The sequence below is a fragment of the Bombina bombina genome, chromosome 3 (genome assembly GCF_027579735.1).
Source record: "Bombina bombina isolate aBomBom1 chromosome 3, aBomBom1.pri, whole genome shotgun sequence".
Classification (NCBI taxonomy): domain Eukaryota; kingdom Metazoa; phylum Chordata; class Amphibia; order Anura; family Bombinatoridae; genus Bombina; species Bombina bombina.
Window position 1 is genome coordinate 8,926,966 of NC_069501.1, and position 27,531 is coordinate 8,954,496.

At 43.1% G+C, this 27,531-nt stretch overlaps 1 protein-coding gene across 1 annotated transcript in view; it reads left to right on the forward strand.

The window, feature by feature from the left end:
* The window catches only part of TRAPPC10 (trafficking protein particle complex subunit 10), an 837,250-nt gene that overhangs the window by 686,897 nt on the left and 122,822 nt on the right, over positions 1-27,531 (forward strand). Inside the window, exon 16 of the mRNA XM_053705118.1 lies at positions 17,547-17,717. Within this exon, the coding sequence (XP_053561093.1) occupies positions 17,547-17,717 (171 nt within the window). The remainder of the gene's footprint in view (positions 1-17,546; positions 17,718-27,531) is intronic.

A 27,531-nucleotide genomic window follows, 5' to 3' on the forward strand; every position in this document is an offset into this window, starting at 1 on the left:
CAGCTCCATTGGATGAAATTATGGACAAGCTTAAATCACTTAAGCTAGCTTACTCATTTGTTTCTGATGCCATTGTACATTTAACTAAACTAACGGCTAAGAACTCCGGATTCGCCATCCAGGCGCGCAGAGCGCTATGGCTTAAATCCTGGTCAGCTGACGTGACTTCTAAATCTAAATTGCTTAATATTCCTTTCAAGGGGCAAACCTTATTCGGGCCCGGCTTGAAAGAAATTATCGCTGACATTACTGGAGGTAAGGGTCATACTCTTCCTCAGGACAGGGCCAAATCAAAGGCCAAACAGTCTAATTTTCGTGCCTTTCGAAACTTCAAGGCAGGAGCAACATCAACTTCCTCCGCTCCAAAACAGGAAGGAACTGTTGCTCGTTACAGACAGGCCTGGAAAACTAACCAGTCCTGGAACAAGGGCAAGCAGGCCAGAAAACCTACTACTGCCCCTAAGACAGCATGAAGGGATGGCCCCCTATCCGGAAACGGATCTAGTGGGGGGCAGACTTTCTCTCTTCGCCCAGGCGTGGGCAAGAGATGTCCAGGATCCCTGGGCGTTGGAGATCATATCTCAGGGATATCTTCTGGACTTCAAGGCTTCCCCTCCTCAAGGGAGATTTCATCTTTCAAGGTTATCAGAAAACCAGATAAAGAAAGAGGCATTCCTACGCTGCGTACAAGACCTCCTAGTAATGGGGGTGATCCACCCAGTTCCGCGGACGGAACAAGGACAGGGATTTTATTCAAATCTGTTTGTGGTTCCCAAGAAAGAGGGTACCTTCAGACCAATTTTGGATCTAAAGATCTTAAACAAATTCCTAAGAGTTCCATCATTCAAAATGGAAACTATTCGGACCATCCTACCCATGATCCAAGAGGGTCAGTACATGACCACAGTGGACTTAAAGGATGCCTACCTTCACATACCGATTCACAAAGATCATCATCGGTTCCTAAGATTTGCCTTTCTAGACAGGCATTACCAATTTGTAGCTCTCCCCTTCGGGTTGGCTACGGCCCCGAGAATCTTTACAAAGGTTCTGGGCTCACTTCTGGCGGTTCTAAGACCGCGAGGCATAGCGGTGGCTCCGTATCTAGACGACATCCTGATACAGGCGTCAAGCTTTCAAATTGCCAAGTCTCATACAGAGATAGTTCTGGCATTTCTGAGGTTGCATGGGTGGAAGGTGAACGTGGAAAAGAGTTCTCTATCACCACTCACAAGAGTCTCCTTCCTAGGGACTCTGATAGATTCTGTAGAAATGAAAATTTACCTGACGGAGGCCAGGTTATCAAAACTTTTAAATGCTTGCCGTGTCCTTCATTCCATTCCACGCCCGTCAGTGGCTCAGTGCATGGAAGTAATCGGCTTAATGGTAGCGGCAATGGACATAGTGCCATTTGCGTGCCTGCATCTCAGACCGCTGTAATTATGCATGCTAGGTCAGTGGAATGGGGATTACTCAGATTTGTCCCCCCTACTAAATCTGGATCAAGAGACCAGAGATTCTCTTCTCTGGTGGCTATCTCGGGTCCATCTGTCCAAGGGTATGACCTTTCGCAGGCCAGATTGGACGATTGTAACAACAGATGCCAGCCTTCTAGGCTGGGGCGCAGTCTGGAACTCCCTGAAGGCTCAGGGATCGTGGACTATAAATATAAATATTCTGGAGTTAAGAGCAATATTCAATGCTCTTCTAGCTTGGCCTCAGTTAGCAACACTGAGGTTCATCAGATTTCAGTCGGACAACATCACGACTGTGGCTTATATCAACCATCAAGGGGGAACCAGGAGCTCCCTAGCGATGTTAGAAGTCTCAAAGATAATTCGCTGGGCAGAGTCTCACTCTTGCCACTTGTCAGCGATCCACATCCCAGGCGTGGAGAACTGGGAGGCGGACTTTCTAAGTCGTCAGACTTTTCATCCGGGGGAGTGGGAACTCCATCCGGAGGTGTTTGCTCAACTGGTCCATCGTTGGGGCAAACCAGAACTGGATCTCATGGCGTCTCGCCAGAACGCCAAACTTCCTCGTTACGGATCCAGGTCCAGGGACCCGGGAGCGACGCTGATAGATGCTCTAGCAGCTCCTTGGTTCTTCAACATGGCTTATGTGTTTCCACCGTTTCCTCTGCTACCTCGACTGATTGCCAAGATCAAACAGAAGAGAGCATCGGTGATTCTGATAGCGCCTGCGTGGCCACGCAGGACCTGGTATGCAGACCTAGTGGACATGTTGTCCTGTCCACCATGGACTCTACCTTTGAGGCAAGACCTTCTAATACAAGGTCCTTTCAATCATCCAAATCTAATTTCTCTGAGACTGACTGCATGGAGATTGAACGCTTGATCCTATCAAAGCGTGGCTTCTCCGAGTCAGTTATTGATACCTTAATACAGGCACGAAAGCCTGTTACCAGAAAAATCTACCATAAGATATGGCGTAAATACCTGTATTGGTGCGAATCCAAGAGTTACTCATGGAGTAAGGTTAGGATTCCTAGGATATTGTCCTTTCTCCAAGAGGGTTTGGAAAAAGGCTTATCAGCTAGTTCGTTAAAGGGACAGATTTCTGCTCTGTATATTCTTTTGCACAAGCGTCTGGCAGAAGTTCCAGACGTCCAGGCTTTTTGTCAGGCTTTGGCTAGGATTAAGCCTGTGTTTAAAACTGTTGCTCCTCCGTGGAGCTTAAACTTGGTTCTTAAAGTTCTTCAAGGAGTTCCGTTTGAACCCCTTCATTCCATTGATATTAAACTTTTATCTTGGAAAGTTCTGTTTTTGATGGCTATTTCCTCGGCTCGAAGAGTCTCGGAGTTATCTGCCTTACATTGTGATTCTCCTTATCTGATTTTCCATTCAGACAAGATAGTTCTGCGTACTAAACCTGGGTTTTTACCTAAGGTAGTTTCTAACAGGAATATCAATCAGGAGATTGTTGTTCCATCATTATGTCCTAATCCTTCTTCAAAGAAGGAACGACTTTTGCATAATCTGGACGTAGTCCGTGCCCTGAAATTTTATTTACAGGCAACTAAAGATTTTCGTCAAACTTCTTCCCTGTTTGTTGTTTACTCTGGACAGAGGAGAGGTCAAAAAGCTTCGGCAACCTCTCTCTCCTTTTGGCTTCGTAGCATAATACGTGTAGCCTATGAGACTGCTGGACAGCAGCCCCCTGAAAGAATTACAGCTCATTCCACTAGAGCTGTGGCTTTCACCTGGGCCTTTAAGAATGAGGCCTCTGTTGAACAGATTTGCAAGGCTGCGACTTGGTCTTCGCTTCACACTTTTTCAAAATTTTACAAATTTGACACTTTTGCTTCTTCGGAGGCTGTTTTTGGGAGAAAGGTTCTGCAGGCAGTGGTTCCTTCCGTTTAAGTTCCTGCCTTGTCCCTCCCATCATCCGTGTACTTTAGCTTTGTTATTGGTATCCCATAAGTAATGGATGACCCGTGGACTGAATACACTTAACAAGAGAAAACATAATTTATGCTTACCTGATAAATTTATTTCTCTTGTAGTGTATTCAGTCCACGGCCCGCCCTGTCTTTTTTAAGGCAGATCTAAATTTTAATTAAAACTCCAGTCACCACTGCACCCTATGGTTTCTCCTTTTTTGTCTTGTTTCGGTCGAATGACTGGATATGACATGTGAGGGGAGGAGCTATATAGCAGCTCTGCTTTGGGTGATCCTCTTGCAACTTCCTGTTGGGAAGGGAATATATCCCATAAGTAATGGATGACCCGTGGACTGAATACACTACAAGAGAAATAAATTTATCAGGTAAGCATAAATTATGTTTTTGCTTTATATGTTGTTTTTTTCTCTTACTTTTGCAAGATGTCTCAATCTGATCCTGACTCAGAAACCACTGTTGGAATCCTGCTGCCTGATAACAGTTCTACCAAAGCTAAGTGTATCTGTTGTAAGTTAGCGGAGATTATATCTCCAGCTGTAGTATGTAACAGTTGTCATGATAAGATTTTACATGCAGAGAATGTGTCCATCAGTATTAGTACAATGCCTGTTGTTACTTCAACATCTAATTTACTTAATATATCTGTGAATATAAATTATTTTATTGCTGATGCAATACAGAAGGCTTTGTCTGCCATCCCGCCTTCTAATAAACATAAAAGGTCTTTTTTAATCTTCTCATAAAGTTGATGAAATTTCTAATGACCGACAACATACTGAATTATCCTCATTTGACGAGGTTTTATCTGATTCAGAAGATCCTTCCGCAGATATTGACACTGACAAATCTACTTATTTATTTAACATAGAGTATATTCGTTCCTTGTTAAAAAAAAGTGTTGATTACTTTGGATATTGAGGAAACTAGTCCTCTTGATATTTTAAATTCTGTTTATAAACCTCCTGTGGTTACTCCAGAGTTTTTTTCCAGTTCCTGATGCTATTTCTGATATGATTTCTAAGGAATGGAATAGGCCTGGTACTTCTTTTATTCCTTCTTCAAGGTTTAAAAAAATCGTATCCTTTGCCAACAGTTAGATTGGAGTTTTGGGAAAAGATCCCCAAAGTTGATGGGGCTATTTCTACTCTTGCTAAACATACTACTATTCCTATGGAAGATAGTATTTATTTTAAAGACCCTTTAGATAGGAAACTTGAATCTTATGTAAGGATAGCTTATTTATATTCGGGTCATCTCCTCAGGCCTGCCATTTCTATGGCTGATGTTGCAGCTGCATCAACTTTTTGGTTGGAAATTTAGCGCACCAGGAAACTGATCCTGATTTGTCTAGTCCAGATTCCTATCTCTTTCTTTCCAAGGTAATACGTTATTTGGTTCTCAGTTGGATTCGATTTTTTCAACTGTCACTGGGGGGAAGGGAGTTTTTTGCCTCAGGATAAAGTCCTAAGGGTAAACCTAAAGCTTCTAACCGCTTTCGTTCCTTTCGACAAATAAGGAACAGAAACCTAATCCTTCCCACAAAGAATCTGGTTCCAGTTGGAAACCTTCTTCAAGTTGGACTAAATCCAAACCATTTAAGAGACCAAAGCCAGCCCCCAAGTCCGCATGAATGTGCGGCCTTCATTCCAGCTCAGCTGGTACGGGGCAGATTAAGATTTTTCCAAGACTTTTGGCCAGATTCTGTCCAAAATCATTGGATTCAGAGTATTTTATCTCAAGGATACCGAATAGGATTCAGAGTAAGACCTCCTGTGAGAAGGTTTTTTCTCTCACGCATCCCAGTAAATCCAGTTAAAGCTCAAGATTTTCTGAAGTATGTTTCAGACCTGGAGCTATCAGGTGTATTCATACCAGTTCCATTTCAGGAAAAGGGTCTGGGGTTTTATTCGAATCTATTCATTGTCCCAAAGAAAGAAAATTCTTTCAGGCTAGTTCTGGATCTGAAAATTTTGAATAGTTATGTAAGAGTGCCAATTTTCAAAATGGTGACTATGAGACTATATTCTGCCTTTTGTTCAGCAAGGGCATTATATGTCCATAATAGACTTACAGGATGCATATCCTCATATTCCGATTCATCCAGACCATTATCAGTTTCTGAGATTTTCCTTTCTAGACAAGCGTTACCAATTTGTCGCTCTTCCATTTGACCTAGCAACAGCTCCACAAATCTTTTCGAAGATTCTAGGTGCCCTACTCTCTGTAATCAGAGAACGGGGTATTGCAGTATTTCCTTAGTTGGATGATATCTTGGTACTAGCTCAGTCTTTATATTCTGCAGAATCTCACACAAATCAACTAGTGTTGTTTCTTCGAAAATATGGTTGGAGGATCAATTTACTAAAAAGTTCTTTGATTCCTCAGACAAGGGTCACCTTTTTAGGTTTCCAGATAGAGTCAGTGTCCATGACTCTGTCTCTAACAGACAAGAGACGTTTTAAATTGGTTTCAGCCTGTCGTAACCTTCAGTCTCAGTCATTCCCTTCAGTAGCTATGTGCATGGAAATTTTAGATCTCATGACTGCAGCATCGGACGTGATCCCCTCTGCTCGTTTTCATATGAGACCTCTCCAGCTTTGGATGCTGAAACAATGGTGCAGGGATTATACAAGGATATCACAATTAATATCCTTAAATCCCAATGTTCGACTATCTCTGACTTGGTGGTTAGATCACCATCGTATACTTCTAGGGGCCTCTTTTGTTCGTCCAACCTGGACTGTGATCACAACAGATGCGAGTCTTTCAGGTTGGGGAGCTGTTTGGGGATCTCTGACAGCACAAGGGGCTTGGAAATCTCAAGAGGCGAGATTACCAATCAATATTTTAGAACTCCGTGCTATTTTCAGGGCTCTTTAGGTTTGGCCTCTGTTGAAGAGAGAACCGTTCATTTGTTTTCAGACAGACTAAATCACTACTGTGGCATATGCCAATCATCAGGGTGGGACTCACAGTCCCCAAGCTATGAAAGAAGTATCCCGGATACTTGCTTGGGCGGAATCCAGCTCCTGTCTAATCTTTGCGGTTCATATATCATATCGGAAGCGGATTATCTCAGTCGTTAGACTTTACATCCGGGGGAGTGGTCCCTCCATCCAGATGTGTTTTCTCAGGTTGTTCAGATGTGGGGTCTTCCAGTAATAGATCTGATGGTTTCTCATCTAAACAAGAAACGTCCCAGGTACCTGTCCAGGTCCAGGGATCCTCAGGAAGAAGCAGTGGATGCATTCACACTTCCTTGGTTTTATCAACCTGCTTATATTTTCCCGCCTCTAGTTCTTCTTCCAAGAGTGATCGCCAAAATCATCATGGAGCAATCGTTTGTGTTGCTGGTGGCTCCAGCATGGCCTCATAGGTTCTGGTATGCGGATCTTGTTCGGATATCCAGTTGCCAACCTTGGCCACTTCCATTAAGGCCAGACCTTCTATCTCAAGGTCCGTTTTTCCATCAAGATCTCAAATCATTAAATTTGAAGGTATGGAAATTGAACGCCTAGTGCTTAGTCATAGAGGTTTCTCTGATTCAGAGATTAATGCTATGTTACAGGCTCGTAAATCTATTTCTAGAAAGATTTATTTTCCAGTTTGGAAGACTTATATTTCATGGTGTTCTTCTCATAGATTCTCTTAGCATTCTTTTAGAATTCCTAGAATTTTACAATTTCTTCAGGATGGTTTGGATAAGGGTTTGTCTGCAAGTTCCTTGGAAGGACAAAGCTCTGCTTTTTCTGTTTTATTTCACAGAAAGATTGCTAAGCTTCCTGATATTCACTGTTTTGTACAGGCTTTGGTTCGTATCAAGCCTGTCATTAAATCAATCTCTCCTCCTTGGAGTCTTAATTTGGGTTTGAAGGCTTTACAGGCTCCTCCATTTGAGCCTATGCATTCTTTGGACATTAAAATACTTTCTTGGAAAGTGTTGTTCCTTTTGGCCGTCTCTTCTGCTAGAAGAGTTTCTGAATTATCTGTCCTTTCTTGTGAATCTCCTTTTCTGATTTTTCATCAGGATAAGGCGGTTTTGCGGACTTCATTTAAATTCTTACCTAAGGTTGTGATTTCTAACAACATTAATAGAGAAATTGTTGTTCCTTCCTTTTGTCCTAATCCTAAGAATTATTTGGAGAGATCCTTACATTCTTTGGATGTGGTAAGAACTTTGAAATATTATATTGAAGCTACTTAAGATTTCAGGAAGACTTCTAGTCTATTTGTTATCTTTTCTGGTTCTAGGAAAAGTCAGAAGGTTTCTGCCGTTTCCTTGGCATCATGGTTAAAGCTTTTGATTCATCAAGATTTTTTGGAGTCGGGTCAAGCCCCGCTTCAGAGATTTACAAGCTCATTCTACTAGATCAGTCTCCACTTCGTGGGCTTTTAAGAATAAAGCTTCAGTTGATCAGATTTGCTAAGCAGCAACCTGGTCTTCTTTGCAAACATTTACTAAATTCTACCGTTTTGATGTATTTGCTTCTTCAAAAGCAGTTTTTGGTAGAAAAGTTGTTCAGGCAGCTGTTTTAGTTTGATTCTTCTGCTTATGTTTTAAGTTTTTCTTTTCATTTATGAGGATAAACTTATATTTTGGGTTGTGGATTAACATTTTTTTTCAGTGGAAAATGGCTGTTTTTATTTTATCTCTCCCTCTCTAGTGACTCTTGCGTGGAGTTCCACATCTTGGGTATTTGCTATCCCATACGTCACAAGCTCATGGACTCTTACCAATTACATGAAAGAAAACATAATTTATGTAAGAACTTACCTGATAAATTAATTTCTTTCATATTGGCAAGAGTCCATGAGACCCACCCTTTTTATGGTGGTTATGTTTTTTTGTATAAAGCACAATTATACTTCCAGTTCTTTTTTACTCCTTTTTCTATCACCCCAATACTTGACTATTCATTAAAATGAATTGTGGGTGTGGTGAGGGGTGTATTTATAGGCATTTGAGGTTTGGGAGACTTTGCCCCTCCTGGTAGGAATGTATATCCCATACGTCACTAGCTCATGGACTCTTGCCAATATGAAAGAAATGAATTTATCAGGTAAGTTCTTACATAAATTATGTTTTCTCTTGAACTGATACTTGCGATTTTGTGGTCGCGTGCGCACTTCCTTGGAAGCTGCGCATTTTCTATATCAAAACTTAGTTATGATTATAGTTTATAAAGTTTATATAGTATATGTTTTCGATCCCTCTGGGGCTTCGATTTTTTTCTTGGACAGTTTTAGGTGTTCCTTGTGCCAGGCAGGTACTGGTCGGGCGCTAGCTGCTGTTCCTTAAAGGGACACTGAACCCAATGTTTTTCTTTCGTGATTCAGATAGAGCATGCAATTTTAAGCAACTTTCTAATTTACTCCTATTATCAAATTTTCTTCATTCTCTTGGTTTGTTTATTTGAAAAGCAAGAATGTAAGTTTAGATGCAGGCCCATTTTTGGTGAACAACCTGGGTTGTCCTTACTGATTGGACAGCACCAATACACAAGTGCTGTCCATGGTTCTGAACCAAACATTTGCTGGCTCCTTAGCTTAGATGCCTTCTTTTTTTCAAATAAAGATAGCAAGAGAATAAAGAAAAATTGATAATAGGAGTCAGTTAGAAAGTTGCTTAAAATTGCGTGCTCTATCTGAATCATGAAAGAAAAAATGTGGGTTTAGTGTCCCTTTAAGGTTCATGTCACCCACGTAGTGCCGGTGTGCTGGTTATCCTGTTGGGTGTCAAGTTGTTCACTTTATTAGAGTGTTCGTTTTATGTTTTATTTATCCATTACTTGAGGGGGGTGTTTTCGTTTCTTATACGTCAACTTGCTCCTCGTCCTCGATGAACGGAGTATCGGTGAGATTATATAGGTCTTCTGTCGTTCCTTACGTGGGGATCCATCTATGATTCCTCGTGGGTTCTGGAGGTTTCGCCTCAGAACCGAAGTTCTCCTTTCCCAAGGGGTTTGGAGGTTCGGATGACCGCTGGACAGTTGGGGTACCAGTTGAGATACCAGTTGAGATGACGATTTTTGTTTCAATCTTGGTATTTTCCGGGTGTCTGTTTCATTGTAGCCTAGGCTTTTCCCTTCTTGAGTGGTCTGGTTATTTGAGTCTGAGTTCGGATATCTCTGTCTCTCCCCTTTTTCTGTATATCGCACGCTCTCATAAGATGGAGCGCAGGTGTTGAGTTTCTCCTCCCTTTTTCACCGGCAACCGCCTCTGATCTGCTTCTCAGCGGGAATTACGCTGTTGCACATGTTATTCCTGGTATAGGATTTCCGGGAGGCTGATCCTGTGGGGATCTTTGACTCTCGACCTAAGAGCCTAGTGGGTTGCTTAATTGCCCACATGGCTAGGGTTGTGTGTTGAATCCAGCTATTGTGGTATGTTCTCCGTTTTATGGAACCCTGTCCCTGGTAAACCCCGGGGTCCTTGGACTGGGAGTGTTGCACTCGAACCTCTAGGAGCCCTTGGTTTCTGGGGTTGCAAGCGGAGGGTCCAGGATTCAGATCCACCTACGGGTGCAGATTTCCATCTCAGAGGCCTGTCTAGAGGTCTTTCTAGGAGTCTCTTGCGAGTGTCCAATGTTCAAGGATATTGGGGTGTGCTAAGCGCTACCTAGAGTGCCCTTCTCCGTATGAGGCAACTTGGTGGTTCCTTTAGGAGGTACGGCCTGTTCCCGGTTTTGGGGGGTCTGGCTTGGGGCCATGTCTCTTGTCTGAGATTTTGGTGTCCGGGTCGCTGCGCTTGGTCCTGCGCAGTTCAGTTTCAAACTTTGGGGTTTAGAATGTCCGCTTGTCCCTTCAGGGAGTTGGTTTTTCACTCTCATGCTAGATTTGGTATTTGTCTGAAGGTTAGTTTGCTGCCTTTCAGGTGGATCTTCAGTTGTCGCCAGTGGCAACTTTTGCATTTAACGCTCGAGATTATTTGTCTCGACTGAGCTGGTAGTAATGTCCGTTGGGTTATTACTCAATGGTATTGTTTTACTATTATCTTTGGTCTCTTCGCCTTGCCTACAGCTGGGGAAGTGGTCTCCTTGGATTTGTCCTTTTGGGGAGGATTTGGAAATATACAGTTTCCATGGAGACCCTGTGGGTCCTTATCTTCTTGTTCAAGGATTCTTTTCTTCCCTCCTTGCGTGTGGGATGTCAGGGGGGCTGGCTCTGGTACTAGGGTATTTTGGTAACTCTGTGCCCTATCTTCCCTTTTAGGATTGTTCCTTCTTAGAGACGGGGACTGTATATGGTTTTCGCAACCCGACCATGTAGAGCCAGCGGTTGTAGTCCTGATGGTTAGCTTTGCTGCCTAGCAAGTGGAAGGTTTGCAGTTTGAAACCAGCGGCAGCTACTTGCACTTGGAATGTGTGCTAGTAAGTTGTTTTTTTCTGTCATCGATTCGTGGTAGCTTGCCAGCTACTATAAATTGGTCAGTGGGTTCTCCAATGGGTTGTTTCCTCTTAGGACCTCCACTCTCTTTGGAGGCCGACGTTACCAGCCCTTTTTTTTGGGTTGGGTCCATTTCTTGGAGGCGAGGTCGGGGATCCGTCTGCTCTCTTGGGTCTGACCGTGTACTTTTGTTGTCCCCGTTATCCTCCCTGGTGGGGGGGTTCACGGTTGTTCCTTCCTCCATTGGTTGCATTGCTGCTGGTGTTGGTTGTCTTCTGGGATCTGGATTTTCCTGGTTGGGAGTTATGGTCGATAATTCGACACTTTCTATGGGATGGGGTCCCATGCTGACTTAGGGTCAGCTCTGCTACCCGGGAGCTGGAACTTGCAAGTTTCTGTCAATTATGGTTCTGTGGTTCACAGAGCGCCCTCTTTTTCTGCTGAGACATTGGTTTTTCCATTCTGTTGGTGAGCTCCGTGTTTTTCCTTTGGTCCTGATATTGGTTTCCTACCTATATGTGGCTAGTTTTAGCGGTTGTGTCTGCTAGACTAGGGTTCAGTGAGTGTTGAGTCAGGGGATCTGTGGAGGGATTTTATTCTTCCTCACGATCGCGCTCTCATGGGTTGGGAGTGTCTCTTTGGGAGTTGGACTTTATAGAGAGTTCTTTCCCTGGGTGGTTGTTCTGTAACAGCCTTCGTTTCGCTTTGTCTTTGCGGTTTCTTACCCTATTCTGACGGTCCTTTGGATCTCCTTTTTGGGTACTCCGTTCTCCAGTTCGGGGGTAGGTGGAGGTGCTTTTTCTTGGTTGGGGGGGGGGTATGTTCGTGGGATTTGGGAGCCTGCTGGACTTGGCCCCTTGGGGGCTTTGTGCTTAGTGGAATCTAAGGATTTTGAGTGGTCGCCAGCACAGCATGCGGGTTGTTTAACTGATGGGCAGTTATTTTTGTTTTTCAATTTTTATTGGTTATTTCAGGCCGTGGTGCCCTTCGAAGGGGCCGCCTTATGTACCCGCCCTTTGTTTGCATTCAGTGTCCTCTATAGCTTGGGTATTGTTTTCCCAAAAGTAATGAATGCAGCTGTGGACTCTTCCCGTTTAAGAAGAAAAACATAAATTATGCTTACCTGATAATTTTCTTTTCTTCTGATGGGAAGAGTCCGCAGCTCCCCGCACGAGTTTATCGATGAGGCCGCTGTAATTTAGTTTCTTCTTCTGGCACCTTTTTTACCCTGATATTTCTCCTACTGTTCCTTGTTCCCTTTGCAGAATGACTGGGAAATGAGGGAAGTGTGGGAGGTATTTAAGCCTTTGGCTGGGGTGTCTTTGCTGCCTCCTCGTGGCTAGGTTCTGAATTCCCAAAATTAATGAAAGCAGCTGTGGACTTTTCCCGTCAGAAGAAAAGAAAATTATCAGGTAAGCATAATTTAAGTTTTGGTTGGTGTCTCATTTATTTTTTAAGCGGCAGTCACGTGACGACCGATCCGCTCCTCCTTTCGCTTGCAGCGGATCTTTAGTACGATAGCGGAGAGGGAGTGTGTACTTCTTGAGGCGCCGTTACAGGCTTCTGTCACACGCACTTGAATACATTTATTTCGGCTGGTCCTGGTATAAGAGGTGCCATTATAGTATACAAGAAGCGCTTGAGTTAAGCAGTGTACTAGCAGCTGGTGAGTTCACGCTAGCAACGCTGGTGTATAGAGGCGACGTTATAGCAATTTTTTCTCCCTGCCTTATTTCAATAAACAATCTACAGGGATTGTTTCTCTATCTTATTTTTCGTTTTTGAGCATTTTTAATTTATTATTAGCTGGGAACTGCCTTTCTTTTGGGTACATAATGGATTCTGTACAAGAAATGCTTGACAATTGCCTTGAGGCTCAAGATTTTTCTCCTGTGCAATTTTGCTCCACATTTGTATTTGTATGTTGCTTTTAAAAAAAAAAAAGACTTCTTTTTAAAAAAAGTTAACCCTTTCAGAGTCTTCTGCCTCTCAAGATACTGTTGTCCCTGACATGCCTCAACTTTCTCCTCAGACGTCCCCGTCCTTAGCAGTTACACAAGCAGTACCCTGCGGTTTCACTTAATCTACACCTGGGGGTATCTTTTTACCAGGTGACTTTACAACACAGTTGACTTCAGCTGTTTCTGCAGCCTTGAGTGCCTTACCTATCTCAGGTAAGAGGAAAAGAAAATCTAAAAATATTTTTGATGCTGCGGATGCCTTGGTCAGTTTATCTTAGATATCTGAGGATGACCATTCTTCTGCAGCCTTTGAAGGCGAGATCTCAGATTCTGATTCTAACGTGGTTAGTACTGTCAAATCAGAAGAGGTTAGCTTTAGATTTAAGCTTGAACACCTTCGTTTATTGCTTAAGGAGATTTTAGCTACTCTGGAGGATTCTGAACCTACAGTCAAGGAGACTCCCAAGGTCACCGAGTTAGAGTGTTTGATGTCAAACTTAGATCTGTGGAAGTATTTCCTGTTCCAGATCGTATGTCTGACATTATAGCTCAGGAATGGGGAGAAGGGTCTAGCTGCAGACTGGAGCTCCACTCTAGACAGGAAACGTGACCTCCACTCAAAGCTTTTTTTTAAAAAAATCAACTTTAATGTAACAAACAACCTATAGACAATCATTCTGAAAATGAAACATTTTGCAGCTTTCTTGTTCTTCTTAATGTGCACTCACAGTGGTTACCTTATAAATGACAATCAGCATAAACCACTGTGAGTGCACATTAAGAAGAACAAAAAAGCTGCAAAATGTTTTGTTTTCAGAATGATTGTCTATAGGTTGTCTGTTACATTAAAGTTGATAAAAAAAAAAAAAAAAAGCTTTGAGTGTAGGTCACGTTTCCTGTCTAGAGTCAGTGGGGGTCACATGTTTCCTGTCTAGAGTGGAGCTCCAGTCTGCAGCTAGACTACTTTGGGAATGGGAGAAACCAGGTGTACCTTTTTCCCCGTCTTCTGTCTTTAAAAAGATGTTTCCTGTTGCTGACTCTGTGCGGGACCTTTGGCGCACTGTTCCTAAGGTGGATGGAGCTATATCCACATTAGCCAAGAGAACTACTATTCCTCTAGAGCAGTGTTTCCCAACCGTAGTCCTCTAGTACCCCCAACATGCCTGGTTTTCATTATAGCTGAACCAGTGCACAGGTGAAGTAATCGGCTGATCAGTAACCAACCTGCTCTCATCCATCACCTGATTATTTTACCTGTGCTCTAGTTCAGCTATAATGAAAACCAGGACTGTTGGGGGTACTTGAGGACCGTGGTTGGAAGACACTGCTCTAGAGGATAGTACTGCTTTCAAAGACCTGATGGACAGGAAGTTGGAGGGGTATTTAAGGGAAAATTTTCTTCACCAAGGTCTGCTATGGCAGCCTGTCATTAGTATGGTGGCAGCCACTGTTGCGGCCTCTTATTGGTGTGACTCCTTATCGGACTTGATTTTGGAGGAAACTACTGTGGAAGAGATCCAGGACAGGATCAAAGCTTTAAAGCTAACAAATACCTTAATTTGCTATGCAAGTACTACATCTGAGCGCAAAGACTTCTAGTCTTGCCATTTTATCTCGCAGAGCCTTGTGGCTAAAGTCTTGGTCAGCAGATATGGTTTCCAAGTCTAGACTTCTTTCTCTTCCTTTTAAAGGGAAGACTTTGTTTGGACCTGGTCTAGCTGAGATCATTTCCATAATCACAGGGGGAAAGGGAGCTTTTCTGCCCCAGGATAAGAAGACTAGACCTTTTCAAAGAACAGAAACCTTCATCATCTTCCAAATCTGATCAGTCAAAGCCCTCCTGGAGAGCCAACCAATCTTGGAATAAGGTCAAGCAGTCCAAGAAACCTTCCTCTGAAAATAAGTCAGCATTGAAGGGTTTGCCCCTGATCTGAATATGGATCAAGTTGGGGGCAGACTTTGTTTTTTTCAAGAGGCTTGGATTTGCGATGTTGCCGATCCTTGGGGGGTAGAAGTGCTCTCTCAGGGATACAAGATAGGATTCAAATCTCGTCCTCCGAGAGGCAGATTTCTCCTATCAAGACTATCAACAATCAAGGAAAAAAGGGAGGCCTTCTTAAACTGTGTCAGGGATCTCTCTTCTCTAGTACTGATCGCTCCTGGTTATAGACTCGATCTCCATGAAGATTTTTATAAACGGAAGTCAGAAAATCAAAATTTCTTGCTGCTTGTCTTACTCTTCAGTCATCTGTCCATCGATGGCGCAGTGTATGGAAGTAATTGGTCTAATGGTGGTTTCAATCTGAGACCTCTACAATTATGTATGCTCAGACAATGGAATGGAGACCACTCAGACCTCTCACAGAGGATAGTCCTAGAATACCTGACAAGAGACTCTATGTCATGGTGGCTCTCTCCGGACCATCTGTCCCAAGGCACATGCGACCGTCCTGGGAGATAGTTAATACAGATGCCAGCCTTTCCAGCTGGGGTGCAGTTCGGGGTCCATTAAGAGCTCACATAGTCTGGACTCAGCTGGAGTCTGTTCTTCAATAAATATCTTGGAGTTGAGAGCAATCTTCAACGCTCTGATTGCTTGGCCCCAACTGAGTTTGGTCCGGTTTTTCAGATTTCAATCGGACAACATCACTTCGGTAGTCTACATCAACCATCAGGGAGGAACAAGGAGCCCCTTTTGCAATGAAGGAAGTGTCTTGCTTCCTTCAGTGGGCGGAATCTCACAACTGTCACGTTTCTGCCATTCACATCCCATGTGTGGATAACTGGGAGGCAGATTACCTGAGCAGACAGACGATTCACCCTTGTGAGTGGGCTCTTCACCTGGAGGTGTTCTCTATAATAACTCGCAAATGGGGAGTTTCCTAGCTGGACATGATGGCATCTCGTCTAAATGCCAAGCTTCCCAGATACAGATCTAGATAAAGAGATCTGCAAGCAGTCCTGGTGGACGTTCTAGCGGTTCTGTGGGATTTTGGTCTGATTTACCGGTTTCCTCCGTTTGCCCTTCTTCCTCGAGAGTGATAGCCTGTATCAAACAGGAGCAGGCTTCAGTGATTCTAATTGCTCCAGCTTGGCCTCGTAGAATTTGCTTTACGGACCAGGTGAGGATGTTGTCCTCTCCCCCAGGGAAATTACACCTGAGGAAGGACCTTCTACTTCAGGGTCCTTTTCTTCATCCAAATCTACTGTAGATTCTCTGAAGCTGACTGCGTGCAGATTGAACTCCTAGTCTTGTCTAGACGTGGTTTTTCTGAAGAAGTTATTGATACCTTATTCCAGGCTCGTAAACCGGTAACTTGCAAGATATATCATAAGATTTGGCGCACATATCTTTACTGGTGTGAGTCTCTGGGTTTCCCTTGCAGTAAAGTGAGGGTTCTCTGCATTCTATCTTTTCTCCGGGAGCGTCTGGAGAAAGATTTTTCAGTTAGTTCTCTGAAGGGTCAGATTTCTGCCTTTTCTAGTCTGTTACATAAACATTTGTCTGACTTACCGGATGTTCAGTAATTTGTTCAGGCCCTGGTCAGAATCAGGCCTGTGTTTAAACCTGTTGCTTATTTTTCACGCGGATAAGATGGTCCTTTGTTACAAATTGGGTTTTCTTTCTAAGGTGGTTTCGGACCGCAATATCAATCGGGAAATTGTTGTTCCTTCGTTCTGTCCTAATCCTCCTCCTCAGAAGGAGTGTCTGTTACACAACTTGGATGTAGTTCGTGCTTTAAAATTCTATCTGCAGGCTTCTAAGGATTTTCGGCAATCTTCTGCCCTTTTTGTTGTTTTTTCTCGTAAATGTAAGGGTTAAAAGACCACTTCAACTACTCTTTCCTTTTGGTTGAGAAGTGTCATTAGGTTGGCCCATGAGACAGCTGGACAACGGCCTCCTGAGTGGATTACGGCTCATTCCACTAGGGCTGTCTCTTCTTCCTGGGCTTTTAAAAAGAAGGCTTCTGTGGAGCAAAATAACAAGGCGGCCACTTTATCCTCGTTACATACATTTTCCAAATTTTAAAAGTTTGACGTTTTTGCCTCTGCAGAGGCTTCTTTTGAGAGGAAAGTTCTTCAAGCTGTGGTGCCTTCAGTGTAGGTCCGGCTGTCTTGTTCTCCCTCCCTTTACATTCTTTGTCCTCTAGCTTGGGTATTGGTTCCCACTAGTAATTGGAATGAATTTGTGGACTCTCCATGACATTGGAAAGAAAACAAAATGTATGGTTACCTGATGACTTCTTTTCTTTCCTGGTATGAAGAGTCCACAACCCGCCCTTATTTAAAGTTAAGACGGCTTTTTATGTTGTTTGTCATTTTTACAAATCCAGGCACCTCTATACCCTTTGTTTCCTCTTCTCTTTCTATTGTCCTTCGGCTAAATGACTGGGGATTGTGGGAAGTAGGAGGGATACATATAGCTTTGCTGGGGTGTTCTTTGCCTCCTTCTGGTGGCCAGGAGTTGAATTCCCACTAGTAATTAGAATGGATTTGTGAAATCTCCATGCCAGGAAAGAAAATAATTTATCAGGTGAGCATAAATTGTGTTATTACTGAGTTGCAAGTGAAAACGCAGTGTGTGATTTCTTTACCATTTACAGGACATACAGAGTCAGCAGTGTGTGATTTCTTTACCATTTACAGGACATACAGAGTCAGCAGTGTGTGATTTCTTTACCATTTACAGGACATACAGAGTCAGCAGTGTGTGATTTCTTTACCATTTACAGGACATACAGAGTCAGCAGTGTGTGATTTCTTTACCATTTACAGGACATACAGAGTCAGCAGTGTGTGTACTTCGTGTGGGAAGTGATGTGGTGCCAGGAACCGCCAGCTTCCATCTCCTGTAACTTCTCAGTCAGCTTCCTCCCTGCTCCCTCGTCTGAGTCCTGTGCACACCTACAGCCCTTTACCTACCTCTTCCATCTGGAGCACTTTTATGTGAGTGACACCGTTACTGAGTGTGCACATGCACTACATATAATGACTTAATTTGCTAAATTCCGTCACTCCCCCCATTAAGCACAGTGTAGATACCAAACCCCATTCCCCTACCTGCTATATATAACTATATATATTTATATATATATATATATATATATATATATATATTTCTAATGACACGGTGAGTCCACGGATCATCTTAATTACTGTTGGAAATATCACTCCTGACCAGCAGGAGGAGGCAAAGAGCACCACAGCAAAAGCTATTAAATACCACTCCCCCTACCCACAATCCCCAGTCATTCTATTTGCTTGTATCAGTTGCAAGGAGGGGTAAAGTTAGGTGTCTGATTCTTCAATCAAGAGTTTATTTTTTAAGCAGAGCAAGTTTACTCTGGTTTTTTTGGGGGTTTAGCCGTAGTCCATGACAGTCTCTTCAGTAGAGCAAGTGGTGGCTTTTAAGCATTTGTGAACTTCTGGGGTATAATCCCCACTGGGCCTCCCAAGTAATTTCATGCTGCCCTTGGTTGAAAGTTTGAGTAAGTTTACTCAGCCTTTTCTTTTTTCCACAGGTCCATGTGAGGTAGGAAGCTCCTCTCATACCAAGTGAGCTGTCCTGCTGCCGGATAGATTTTTGAGGTAAGTGCCTATTTCTTTCCCTGTTTTGATATAGGAGAATTTGGCACTTTGACAGTTAATTCTGTCTAAATATGCAATCAGCCTTCTAGGTTAACGGTTTATTGTATGGCAGTTTTGCAGGCACTGGGGATGTTTGGCTCAGTTTATTATGTTTTCACTTTGATGTACATGTTTTTTGTTTGTGTATTAATGGCTACTGGGAGGTTTGTTGGGCCACGCCCACAATGGGCAGGCTTATCTGAGATCGCAAGGGCGTTTTTGGCGCCCTTTTAGCTGTTTCCTGTTGTTCCTGGATGTTGCAGCTCTGTTGCATAGCTCCTCAGAGGTGGTTCAGCCTTCTCTCCGGTGTGGCTGTATGGGGGTCCGGATCATTTTCTGACTTTGTTTCCGGCAGCAAGGTGGTCAGGTAGGCATCTCAGCAGAGCTTGCTGAGGTGTGGAGGTTGCCTGTTGTTTTTTTGTGTGGCTGTTGCTCTGTTTATATTTAAGTTTCTGTCTGAATTTCAGGGACTTTAACGTTTGTGTCTCTTTTTGCATTCATTTGTGAAAAATTGTTGCTGCAAGATTTATTGTGCAGTTTATTTAAGGATTTTCTAGTTTAAAAATAAATAAATAAATGTGTGTTTAAAATTTAAAGGGACAGCAACGTTTTTTTGTTTCATAAAATTTCTGGTTTTGCCATTTTAGCTTGCAGAGCTTTATGGTTAAGATCCTGGTCTGCGGATGTTTCTTAGCTTTTGTCTATTCCTTACAAGGGTAAGACCTTGTTTGGGCCAGGTTTGGCTGAGATTATTTCTGATATTACGGGAGGGAAGGGGCATTCTCTTCCTCAGGATAAAAGAAATAAACAGAAGGGTCGGCAGAGTCATTTTTGTTACTTCTTCCTCCAAGCAGGAACAGTCCAAGCCATCTTGGAAGTCAAATCAGTCTTGGAATAAGGGGAAGCAGTCCAGGAAGCCTGCTGCTGACTCAAAATCAGCTTGAAGGGTCTGCCCCCGATCTGGAAATGGATCTTGTGGGGGGCAGACTCTCTTTCTTCGCTCAAGCTTGGGTTTGAGATGTTCAGGATCCCTGGGTGGTAGATATCGTGTCCCAGGGTTGCAAACTGGAGTTCAAGAATTTTCCTCCCAGAGGCAGGTTTCTTCTCTCCAGGTTATCTGTAAACCAGATAAAAGGAAAGGCGTTCTTACGTTGTGTTCAGAATCTTTCCGACATGGGAGTGATAGTTCCTGTTCCGGTTCAGGAACAGGGTCTGGGTTTTTATTCCAATCTCTATGTTGTTCCCAAAAAGGAGGGAACTTTCAGACCTATTTTAGATCTCAAGAATGTAAACAAGTTTCTCAAGCTTCCGTCTTTCAAGATGTAAACTATTCGTTCCATTCTTCCTTTGGTTCAGGAGCATACGTTTATGACCACAGTGGATCTAAAGGATGTGTATCTGCATATTCCCATTTACAGGGATCATCACAGGTTCCTAAGATTTTCATTTCTAGACAAACATTTTCAGTTTGTAGCTCTTCCTTTTGGTCTGGCAACAGCTCCCAGAATTTTTTCAGAAGTCCTGGGAGCATTTTTGGCGGTGCTTCCATTGAGGGGTTTTGCAGTGGCTCCTTATCTGGACGACATTCTAGTTCAGACTCCATCTTTTCAACTAGCAAACTCCCACACAGAGTTGTTGTCTTTTCTGCGCTCCCACGGTTGGAAGGTGAATTTAGGAAAAAGTTCCTTAATTCCTGCTACAAGAGTGGTATTTTTGGGGACCATTATAGATTCTCTAGAGATGAAAATTTTTCTGACAGAAGCAAGAAAGTCAAAGATTTTCAATACGTGTCTTGCTCTCCAGTCCCTTCCTCGGCCGTCAGTGGCTCAGTGCATGGAGGCTATTGATCTGATGGTTTCAGTCATGGACATCATTCCGTTTGCTCGGTTCCATCTCAGACCTCTGCAGTTATGCTTGCTCAGGCAGTGGAACGGGGATTATGCGGATCTATCTCCAAAGATTGGTCTAAATCAGATGTCCAGAGATTCTCTTCCATGGTGGTTGTCTCAGGATCTTCTCTCTCAGGGAACTTGCTTTCGCAGGCCTGCCTGGGTGATTGTAACCACGGATGCCAGTTTGCTGGGCTGGGGTGCTGTCTGGGGTTCATTAAGGGCTCAGGGTCTATGGACTCGGGAGGAGTCGGTTCTTCCAATAAATGTTTTGAAATTGAGAGCAATTTTCAATGCTCTTCTAGCCTGGCCTCAGCTAGCTTCAACCCAGTTTATCAGGTTACTGTCGGACAACATAACGTCAGTGGCTTACATCAATCATCAGGGAGGAACTCGGAGTTCCTTGGCCATGACAGAGGTAGCCAAGATTATTCACTGGGTGGAGATTCACAACTGTTGTCTGTCTGCTATCCATATTCCAGGGGTGGACAATTGGAAGCAGATTTTCTGAGCAGACAGACTTTTCATCTGTGGGAGTGGGAACTTCATCCAGAGGTATTTTCCAGCTTGATTCTCAGTTGGGGGCAGCTGGAGTTGGATCTCATGGCATCTCGTCAGAATGCCAAGCTCCCGAGGTACGGGTCGAGGTCAAAGGATCCTCAGGCTGTTCTGATAGATGCTCTGGCAGTTCCTTGGACTTTCAGTCTGGCATATGTGTTCCCTCTTTTTGCTCTTCTTCCTCGGGTCATTGCTCGGGTCAAACAAGAGAGGGCATCGGTGATTCTCATTGTTCCGGCGTGGCCTCTCAGAATCTGGTTTGCAGATCTGATGGAGATGTCTTCTCTTCCACCTTGGCATCTTCCATTAAGGAAGGGTTCTGCAGGGTCCCTTCCTTCATCCAAATCTCATTTCTCTGAAGCTGACTGCTTGGAGATTGAACGTTTGATTCTTTCTAAGCATGTTTTTTCTGAGTCAGTCATTGAGACTATGATTCAGGCTTGTAAGCCTGTGACTAGGAAGATTTATTATAAGATTTGGTGTAAATATTTGTATTGGTGTGAATCCAAAGGCTACTCGTGGAGTAGAGTTAGGATTCCTAGGATTTTGTCTTTTCTCCAGAAAGGTTTGGAGAAGGGTTTATTTGCTAGTATCCTGAAGGGTCAAATTTCTGCTTTATCTATTTTATTGCACAAGCGCCTGGCGGGTGTGCCAGATGTTCATTCTTTTTGTCAGGCCTTGGTTAGAATTTGGCCTGTGTTTAAGTCTACTACTCCACCTTGGAGTCTTAATTTGTTTCTTAGAGTCCTTCAACAGGCTCCGTTTGAACCTATGCATTCTTTGGATATTAAGATGTTATCTTGGAAGGTTTTGTTTCTGGTGGCTATTTCTACGGCTCGAAGAGTTTCGGAGATTTTAGCCTTACAGTAAGAATCGCCTTTTCTTATTTTTCACTCTGATAAGGTAGTTCTTCACAAGGTTGTTTCTGATAAGAATATTAATCAAGAGATTGTTGTTCCTTCCTTGTGTCCTAATCCTTCTTCTCATAAGGAGCGTTTGTTGCACAACCTGGATGTGGTTCGTGCATTTAAATATTATTTGCAGGCGACTAAGGATTTTCGCCAGTCTACTTCTTTATTTGTTGTCTTTTCTGGGAAGGGTAAGAAAGCTACGGATACTTCTCTTTCTTGTTGGTTGAGGAGTGTTATTCGCTTGGCATATGAGACTGCTGGTCAGCAGCCTCCTGAGAGAATCACGGCTCATTCCACGAGGGCTGTTTCATCTTCTTGGGCTTTCAAAAATGGAGCCTCTGTTGATCAGCTTTGCAAGGCTGCGACTTGGTCATCTTTGCATACTTTTTGTAAATTTTACAAATTTTTAACTTTTGCTTCAGCAGAGGCTTCTTTTGGGAGAAAAGTTCTTCAAGCAGTGGTGCCTTCTGTTTAGGTTAACCGTCTTGTCCTTCCCTTATCATCCGTGTCCTCTAGCTTGGGTATTGGTTCCCAATAGTAATTAAGATGATTAGTGGACTCCGTGTCATTAAAAAGAAGACATAATTTATTTTTACATAATAAATTTATTTATTTCTTGATACGGTGAGTCCACGGCCCACCCTGTTTTTCAGACAGTTTGTTTATCTATAAACTTCAGGCACCTTAGATTACAGGCAGTCCCCGGGTTACGTACAAGATAGGGACTTTAGGTTTGTTCTTAAGTTGAATTTGTATGTAAGTTGGAACAGGCACTTTTTTTAGGTGAAACTCTAGCCAAACATTTTTTTTTTGTTTTGGATAGCATAGGATAAAGTTTGTTTTGCTATCTGAGCCCCTGTTCAGAAAATTTCACATCACTTTCTGTCCTTGTGACAATTGGATTTTCAGTATTTTGGATTATCCTGGAAAGAAGGATTGTCAATAAAGCTCTATTTTCTCTGTATGTAAGTACGAGTTGTACTTAAGTCGGATGTCTGTAACCCGAGGACTGCCTGTACTTCCTTTCTCCTTTCCCTTTGGTCGTATAACAGAGGATTGTGGGTAGGGGGAGTGGTATTTAACAGCTTTTGCTGTGGTGCTCTTTGCCTCCTACTGCTGGTCAGGAGTGATATTCCCAACAGTAATTAAGATGATCTGTGGACTCACCGTGTCAAGACAGAAAGAAATTTATCAGGTAAGAATAAATTATGTTTTTTTATATATATGTTACAGTTAAAGTGCAGAAATCAGTTAATGTGCACATTACCTAGTTAATCTGCAGATTAACTAGGGTGATCAGTTAAAGTGCAGAAAAATAGTTTCATTTCTCACATTACCTAGGTAATTTGCACATTACCTACTAGGCACTAGTTAAAGTGCAAAAAAAAAAAAGCAATTTAGCTTTTTAGAAAAGTTTGTTTTGCTGTTTGTTTCTCTCATGTAAACTGTTTATTGAAAAAGAAGCCGAAGAAAGTAATAAATAAAGAACAGAATGTTCCGATTTCGGCCGAGGGCAGATACGCTCCAGAGTGCTCTGTTCTAATCAGAGCCTCGGGCGCCGCAACTGCCTCTGGGAACCTTACCATGGGTCTCAGCACCCACGTCTTGAAATTCTCTGTCTGGGAAATTATCTATCTATCTATCGAATCTATATTAAATAGATAGATTCGATAGATAGATAGTGTTACGGTACCAACTGTGTACCAAGGGTTAACCCCAGATGAACAATGTCCTGCATAGACAATCAGCAATTCACAACCCAGCCAGTTTCAGGTTTAAAACAGAATGACATTTATTAAAAGGCAGCACACAGATTTATACAGGTTTTTGACCCCCCCTCAGATGGGGGTTGAAAGAATGTTGTACATTAGATAAAAGGGAGAAGCGCCCTTGACATGATACAATAGGATTATATTACTTAAACACTTCAACCACAAGACACTCTTGACTCTTCTTATCACTTTCTCTCTGGAGGTGATCAAACAATAGAATGCTAAGCATTAATTAGATTGTAGCTGGAGCCAGCCACTTGTGGTTAGAAAATAAAGTTAACACTTTCAGTCCTGACCGAAGGGTCTGTCACATAGCTCCCCCCTTGTGGAACACTCCGGCAGACCCGGCTTGACCCTTTTGCGGGTCAACCTGGGGATGACCGGACTAAGGGGTGGTAGGCATGTCAGTTTGCTGGGACAATCCATTTGTATTCCCGTTATGAGAGAGAATTCCTGTCCATACAAACAAGGGTTTAACTTCCTCAGTGCCCAGACTAGGGCTAAACAGTCCTTCAAAATCTCATCAGCTTCTTTACGAGTTTTCTGTACCTGCTCTTTATAGGTATCCACAATCCCTTCATACTGACATAGGGTGCCCTTGAGTTGCTGCACCTCACTATGAGCCAGCGTCAGCTTCTCCTCCAGTGTCACTAAGTTTGTCTTTAATGTTTCGTGTTCCACTCTCAAGCTGGTGTTTTCTGCAGTCTGTCGGTGCAGCCTGTCTAGCAGAGATTCCTGTTCTAAACGTGCTTTTTCCTCTGCACTCCTCTTCTCTCCCGCTAGCACTGTTACATGATTATTTAACGTGACCATTTTATCCTCTACGTGACTCTTCTCCTTCATCAGCGCATTGTAACGTGACTCCCACATATCAATAGCGGATAGAGATTTACTGAGCTCAGCGTCCTGGGGCTTAGCAGCAGGGGGGTCAGTCTCTGCTGCACGGATCTGAGCACGGGTAGTCACAGGGTTAACATCAGCGGGACCCATGGGAGCATAGGCAGAAACAAGGGGGACCAAGGTATTTCCAAGGAGAACATCAGCTGGTAAATCCTTCATGACCCCCACATTCACAGGTCTAGCGCCCCCTCCCCAATCCAAATGCACCCTGGCAACAGGCAGGCGGAACACAGTGCCCCCTGCTACCCTCACAGCCACAGTGTCTCCTGTGTGCTGTTTCTCAGACACCAAGTTCTTTCGAAGCAAGGTCAGGGTAGCACCAGTATCCCGTAGACCACTGACCTCCTTCCCATTCACTTTAACCAGTTGCCGGTTATTCCGGTGGGCAGCTTGCACAAGGTCTGCCTCATGTAGGATGCCCCAGCATTCTTGCGCCTCTACATAGCGGGCCGCAGGCTGAGGATTACGTGGGATTCCGCTAGCGGGTCTTCTCCAGGACTGTGCTTGGTTCGCTGCGTTTAGGGGACACTCTGGTCTTTTGTGCCCTAGTTGCTTACATCCAAAGCACCGAATAGGTTGTGAGTAGCCCCGCGAATTGAACCAGGCTCTCTGAGGGTAGTTCGTGGCCCGAGACCGTGTGGTATAGCGGTGCGCCGGGGGTTGGTAACTGGCAGCTGCTGGGGTGACTGGGGGTCTGTACTCCACTCTGGCAGGGGGCTTAGTGGTAGCAGTGTCCAGTTTGCGGGCATCCGTATACTCATCTGCCAAGCGAGCCGCTTCATGCAGGGTGGAGGGTTTACGGTCCCGAACCCACTCTCGAACTCCTGCGGGTAACTTGTCAAAGCAATGTTCCAACAGGAATAGCTGCAGCACCTCTTCCCCAGACACGGCTTGGCACCCCGCCATCCAGTGCGATGCTGTGCGGTGCACCTTACATGCCCACTCAAGGTAGGAATCACCAGCCAATTTAACAGTGTCTCTGAACCGCCTCCGGTATGCCTCCGGTGTAACCGCATACCTGGAGAGCAGAGCCTCTTTTACAGTATTATAATCGCCAACTTCCTCATCTGGAATGGCCCGAAAAGCCTCACTGGCCCGGCCGGATAATTTTCCAGATAATATCATGACCCAGTCCTCTGCGGGTACCTGGTGTAGTGCACATTGTCTCTCAAAATCCGCAAGGTACCCATCAATCTCTCCTTCTGTTTCCAGAAAGTTTTTAAAAGCGGTAAAATTTACTTTTCCCTTTTCCACTGGGGTTGCTGTGACTTGGGCTGCTGCAGCGCCGCTTTGGCGAAGTAGGTTGGCCTCCACAGCTGCTATGACCCGGTCGATAATTTCGGCAGATGGGTTGGGGCCATAATATGCCAGTCTTATTTTAACCGCCCGATCAAAGCTTGCTTCTTCAGGGGTTCTGTCTGATATGCTGGGCCCATTGGTTCCTTCTGTCCCTGGTACTCTTTCCATCTTAGTCAGTATTGTAATAATCCCCCTCTTCCTGAGGTTACTGGCTTGTGTAGTTGCTCTTCTGGGCGATAAGGATTCTCCCGTCGCTTGCCACCAATGTTACGGTACCAACTGTGTACCAAGGGTTAACCCCAGATGAACAATGTCCTGCATAGACAATCAGCAATTCACAACCCAGCCAGTTTCAGGTTTAAAACAGAATGACATTTATTAAAAGGCAGCACACAGATTTATACAGGTTTTTGACCCCCCCTCAGATGGGGGTTGAAAGAATGTTGTACATTAGATAAAAGGGAGAAGCGCCCTTGACATGATACAATAGGATTATATTACTTAAACACTTCAACCACAAGACACTCTTGACTCTTCTTATCACTTTCTCTCTGGAGGTGATCAAACAATAGAATGCTAAGCATTAATTAGATTGTAGCTGGAGCCAGCCACTTGTGGTTAGAAAATAAAGTTAACACTTTCAGTCCTGACCGAAGGGTCTGTCACAGATAGATAGATAGATAGATAATTTCCCAGACAGAGAATTTCAAGACGTGCGGGCTGAGACCCATGGTAAGGTTCCCAGAGGCAGTTGCGGCGCCCGAGGCTCTGATTAGAACAGAGCACTCTGGAGCGTATCTGCCCTCGGCCGAAATCGGAACATTCTGTTCTTTATTTATTACTTTCTTCGGCTTCTTTTTCAATAAACAGTTTACATGAGAGAAACAAACCGCAAAACAAACTTTTCTAAAAAGCTAAATTGCTTTTTTTTTTTGCACTTTAACTAGTGCCTAGTAGGTAATGTGCAAATTACCTAGGTAATGTGAGAAATGAAACTATTTTTCTGCACTTTAACTGATCACCCTAGTTAATCTGCAGATTAACTAGGTAATGTGCACATTAACTGATTTCTGCACTTTAACTGTAACATATATATATATATATATACACACATACTGAGTCCTTATCTCACTGCTATATATATATATATATATATATATATACATACACATACTGAGTCCTTATCTCACTGCTATATATATATATATATATATATACATACACATACTGAGTCCTTATCTCACTGCTATATATATATATATATATATATATATATATACATACTGAGTCCTTATCTCACTGCTATATATATATATATATATATATATATATATATATATATATATATACACATACTGTGAAGTCTATGTTGTGTGATTATTTTTGTGATTATTTTATTAGGTTTATAATGCTGTTTAGCAAATGTTTTTGTTCATTTAACTTAGTTTAATTATATATTCTGTGTTGTGTGATTATTTTATTAGGTTTATAATGCTGTTTAGCATTTAAAGTCTTCATTTCAAAGCTTTAAAAATAATGTATTAGGTGTTACTTATGACAATTTTGAGAGGGGCCTGGAACCTATCTCCCTCACTTCCCATTGACTTACATTATAAACTGGGTTTCAATTTACAACGATTTCGATTTACAACCATTCCTTCTGGAACCTAACCCCGGCGTAAACTGAGGGCTGAGGGCTACCTGTATATACATTCTGAGTCCTTATCTCGCTGCTATATATGTGTATATATATATATATATATATATATATATATATATACACATACTGAGTCCTTATCTCACT